This window comes from Urtica dioica, chromosome 3 (genome assembly GCF_054948205.1).
Source record: "Urtica dioica subsp. dioica isolate 48M chromosome 3, U.dioica_male_clone48M_v1_H2, whole genome shotgun sequence".
NCBI classification, from domain to species: Eukaryota; Viridiplantae; Streptophyta; class Magnoliopsida; order Rosales; family Urticaceae; genus Urtica; species Urtica dioica.
The window spans coordinates 43,730,062-43,735,143 of record NC_142758.1 but is presented as its reverse complement, the minus strand read 5'-3'; the positions used below and the strand labels follow the sequence as shown (position 1 = coordinate 43,735,143).

Below are 5,082 nucleotides of genomic sequence, written 5' to 3'. Positions count from 1 at the left end.
TGTGCTAATTTTGTAATCTAAACATTTGACTTTTATCAATATTTCGTTTGAGGAGCCTTTTATCCAAAAAAAAAATAATAATAATAATAATAAAAAACCTTGATCAACTTTACTAAAATAAAAACTTTTTAAACTAAGGAAATGAATTATTTTGGCTACATTAAAATATACACCACAATGATTAGCTCTGCTCTATGAATAAGACGAGGTATAGTTTCAAACGGCATCAAAATTTCGCAATCATTAAGATTTAAGAACGCCATTATAAGGATAATTAATATTTGGAAAGAAAAAAAAAACAGCTTATTTTGACAATTCATTCGCTCACCACACAAATAATGAAATAAAAACAGGTGTTTGTACTGTGTAGTCATCAATAAGAAAACAAATTACAAAAAGCGACCTAACCATATTTCGCAGGAAATATATTTTTATTTTATTTTGTTGCAAAAAGCGTAGTAAAGAAAAAGGGTCCCTAATTTTTCTTAACTTTTCCTCTCTCTCTCTCACTCTGAAAATATTTAGGGTTCTCATTTTCTCTCAAACCAGTTGCGATTACAGTGAGCCTCGACGAACAGTATCGGGGTCAATTCTCTCACCAAACAGTTAAAGGTAGCTTTCTGATTTATCCTTGAGGGTTTTTGTGTTACTCAATTTTTATTTTTTCGAGTTTTCATGTTGAAAATTAGGAAATCAGAGAAAATCGGTATGAAATTTAAGTTTGAGACGAATTAGAAAGAAAACAAACTCAGAGAATCTTTTTGTTATCCTTAGTTTACGGATGCCACGAGCAAAAAATAAAATAATAATTTGTGTCGTTGTAAAGAACACTCTGTTTTATACTGCTGTAATTTTTGTGTGATTTTTTTTTTCATTCTAACCACAATTCATGCAGCGGAAATGCTTGCAATTTTAAGAAAGATTTTTTTTTTTCTTTCTTTCTCTAAAGTTCAAGGTTTTAATTAAGCGAGTCTGATCAATAATTTTTTTTTAAAAAAGGAGTAATGTAAATTATAGGCGAAATCATGAGTGTGTGGAGTGACTTTTCCTAGTTTTCTCTGAGCCAAAGATCTCATGCATTTTTCTTGTTTCCGTGGTAGGTTTATTGCTGGGTATATATATCGCAATTGGGCATTTGTAGTGACCGTTTAGTTATCGGTGTATTGTGGGTGTTTTTGCACAAGTGAAGCTACACGGAAATAATGTGAAACTACTGGCAATAAATACCGGTGAAAAAGAATTTAGGTAGAGTTCGATGGCATTCGGACCAAGTCTCGGCAGGTCGGACTAAAAAATAGCTAAAACGGGATCGCTTTGTTGTGTGGCCGCGAGGCCACATGGGTCTCACACGAACAGCCAGGATTGGTCAATGGGTCCGCACGAGCCGTACTGGCGAACGAACTCGAGCTATTCGCCGCCCCCGGGCAGATGGGATTTTCAGCTCCAGCCCGAGCTGCAAAGTGGAGCTCAACAGTACGGGTCGTCCACGTCCACGAACAGCAAAGAAAGTAGGAGCTGGGTCAGAGGCAACCAGCTCTATAACCCGTCCTATGGATCCGATGGCGCCGGAATATTCCTGAGCGGCTCGTCCGACACGTCTCTAGGTCCTCAGTGGACGCCTCCGGCGATACAGGAGATCAGGGCTGATGACTTTGAATCTGCAGCCAGAAGAGGTAATTCAGGTACCGTTCTGTTATTTTTTTTAGTGTAAAACTAATTCAGGGGTCACTAGTCTCAGCGTTTGGTTTTTGAGTGGTGTGTTTTTGGATTTTATTCATCTGCGAGCGAACATATTTAATTTGGCTTTTCAGCGTTTACGATGGATTGTTTGGTTTTTCGAATTATGACCACCACTCTATTCATTACAAAGTAGCAGTATTTTGGTGAACGATTAGAAGATGCATGATGAAACCTCTTCTGATTTATTTATGTATAAATCATAAAAAAAAAAAAAAAAAAAAAGTGTGCCGGTGCTAGTAGATGGTTTCTGGAATTCTGATGATACTGGAAAGAAAGTGAGATTCTCGAATTCGGAATTAATTGGGATAATCACTAAAGACTAATTGTAGGAAGAAACTACTCATGGACTTGTTCATGTGAATGGTGTGCTTTGTTAATGCACTAATCACTATTTTTTGTGTGTGGAATTAACGAGAATTGGCTGGGTGTTTAAGGTCGTAGCTTGTAATTTTTTCTAACTGTGTCTGTAGGATTCCTAATCATTGAATCCAGAATTACCTTTGACATTATAGCATTATAGTACACCTATTTGAGGTCGCGGGTTCGAGCAACAATTGGTCTAAAGTTCCCTAAAAAAAGGTCGTTATAGCACATGCTTGTTAATGGTCTATTGTGTGATAATTTTGTTTCAACCCCACAGCTTAGACATGTCGCCATTCGTTTTTCTCTGCTTCGTTTTTGAGTGGCATGTCAGGATCCAAGTGACAGTACGGTGAACATAATCAAGTAGTTAGATAAATCATTTAAGCCTCTCGAGAGCTTGTAGCTATCATTGTACATTCTATTTTCCAGTAATGAAATACACAGGGATCTTATCATGGTACTATTTTGTAATCAGCTTATAACGCACCAGCTCAACATAGTACTGTTGTATATCACTTATTTGTCTATCTAACTCTTTAGGAGGAACGACTTTTGGTCAATCATCCTTTAGGACTGCCATGGAGGTACATCCATTTAATTACAAAAAGCTGTAACCTCATCATCATCATCATTGCTCGCTCTTTCTTACACCGATCCATGTATTGCAGGGAACATCGGAGAACCCAGAGAGCGGTGGCTCGACCTCGTTCCGTTCCGACAGCAGCGGATCGGAACCCAAATCGCGCTCGTTCCAAACCCGCCGTTCCTCCTTCATGTCCAAACCGATCCACCCGCTCTCCTTCCCCGCCGGAGGAGGAGGAGGAGGACAGGCCTCGCCGGAGTTCCCCGCCGGCCGGAGCTGGAGCAGCGCCGGAAGCAGCAGCGCGGCGGACTTCGCCGACATCTCCGAGACCTTCGACTCCGAGCCGTCGGATCGGAAATTCCAGTCGGACGGGTCTCGGTGCGGGCTGTGCGAGAGGCTCCTCTCGCAGAGGTCGCCGTGGGGCTCTCGGCGGATCGTGAGGAGCGGAGACATGCCAGTCGCCGGAGTCCTTCCGTGCCGCCACGTCTTCCACGCCGAGTGCTTGGAAAACACCACTCCCAAGGCCCGCAAGAGCGACCCGCCGTGCCCCGTCTGCCTCGGGCCCGCAGACGAGGAGACCTGCCCGGATCAGAAAATCGGGCAGAGGACGGCGGCGGCGTCAAGGCCTTGGGGGAGCTGCGGTCAGGCCGGGGACTGCGTCGAGGGCGCTTTCCAAGCCCCGACTCGGAACGCCGTGCTTTTGCTCAACAGGAACCGCGTCAGGAAGAGCCTTTCGTTGAAGAGCGGGTCGGGTTTTGTTGCGGGGCCGAGCACGAAGAGGTAAAAATTATATTTGTAGATAAAAGAAGAAGAAGAAGAACAAAAAAAAGAGTTCATGTGAGATTCTTCTGTCAAGCGTTTGATTTTTTTTTTTTTCATACTTAAACACGATGTGATTGTAAAACCTAATTATTGATGTATAGTTTTGATCTTATGAATTGCGGTTTGAATAACACTAGAAAAAAAAAAAAAATTGAACTTTGGTTTCTTTGTGGCCGGGAGTTGGTGTTGTTATTAACTTCAATTTATTAGTTTTTTTTATCATTACAGTTCTTGTTCTTGTATTAAGGATATTCATTGTTATAACTCTTATCGATTTCATTAACCAAGTGAACACGTATGTGTAGATGATTCCTAAGAGAAACAAAAATAGTAGATGGATATGAGAGAGGGAGAGAGAGAGATGATCACGAAAGCAAATCGGCGTAGTTTTAATTTAATATTTAAAATAAGGTAGCTGCACGTGGTCGTGGACATTGATGGAAAATCTATTCGTACATAAAGTATATAAATTGATAGACTCTTCAAAAAAAAAAGTTTAAATAATAATCTAAACATTGCCAAGTACGGTGATAATTTTAAAGAAATACTTTTAATAAACTCAAAATTAACCAAATACACACGAAACTCATTTAAAAAATACATAGCCTAAGGATATTAAAATGTTGGGTTACACTCCAGTCATCATACCCACCTCAAAAAAGGGTCGAGTTAAAACGAAATTATTGAAAGGGTCTGAAGTAGAATTGGGATCTAGGCCCTTAAGAAAACAATCATTTTGATTAAAATTTATATTTTTATTTAGTAAAGTTGTGTTTGATAAAAAAAAAATGATTCATACTTTATTTGGTAAGCCTCTTTTAGGCACGGTTCAACCTCGAGGGACATGAGCTTCACCCCCTGTCGGGTCGGGCTTGTGGTCTTATATCTTAGGCCGTCTCCAACCGATCACTCTATTTCTCACTCTATTTCTCACTCTATTTTTCTGTAAACAGTGATTTCTCTCCAACCGAACTCTATTTTTCACTCTATTTTTCACTCTATTTTTTCCCCCTTTATTTCCTATTTATACTTATACCCCTATATTTTTTATTATTATTACTAATTAGATAACTTAGAAGAATTATGATAATGAGTAAAATATTACTCTATAAATTAATTATAATTATAAATATAAATACACATTAAATAAAATAAAATTGTATTTAATAAAAATCACAACACAAAAAATAAAATACAACACAATACAATTAAAATAAAAAAAATTACAACACAACTCAATTAAAATAAAGTAAAACAAACTACAACACAACAAATAAAAGTAACTTTAACACAAACAATTATGACTCGGAATTAGAATACTCTTCCCACAAGTTCTCAATCAATGTATTCCGAAGTGCGATGTGTGCATCTTTATCTCTTATTTGTCTATAACGATTAACGAATTGCTCAAATCTTGTGTCATCATCCCCCACCATTTCAACAAGTGTTATCAGGCACGCCACTTGGAATCGAAAGAAATCAAGGAAGAAAATAAAATATTGTTCCGGGATTTAAGTTCAATACCAGATCCACAGGTTCGGGCATATGTTCAAGCCGAACAAGCGAAAATTATG

The 5,082-nt window shown here is 38.7% G+C and overlaps 1 protein-coding gene across 4 annotated transcripts; it reads left to right on the top strand.

Moving 5' to 3' along the window:
* The first annotated feature begins 445 nt into the window (after positions 1-445).
* LOC149402995 (RING/U-box superfamily protein) lies at positions 446-3,666 on the top strand. 4 transcript variants are annotated; one of them, XM_089609588.1, is made up of 4 exons: positions 448-612; positions 1,101-1,673; positions 2,644-2,687; positions 2,772-3,600. In XM_089609588.1, exons 2-4 carry the CDS (start codon positions 1,370-1,372, stop codon positions 3,468-3,470), a joined length of 1,047 nt encoding a protein of 348 aa, XP_089465714.1. In that variant the 5' UTR covers positions 448-612; positions 1,101-1,369; the 3' UTR covers positions 3,471-3,600. The 4 variants fall into 4 exon arrangements, with proteins under 4 accessions (XP_089465712.1, XP_089465710.1, XP_089465714.1 ...); XM_089609587.1 differs by having other exon boundaries at positions 1,101-1,682; positions 2,772-3,599; XM_089609586.1 differs by lacking the exon at positions 2,644-2,687 and having other exon boundaries at positions 446-612; positions 2,772-3,666.
* Positions 3,667-5,082: the final 1,416 nt, after the last annotated feature.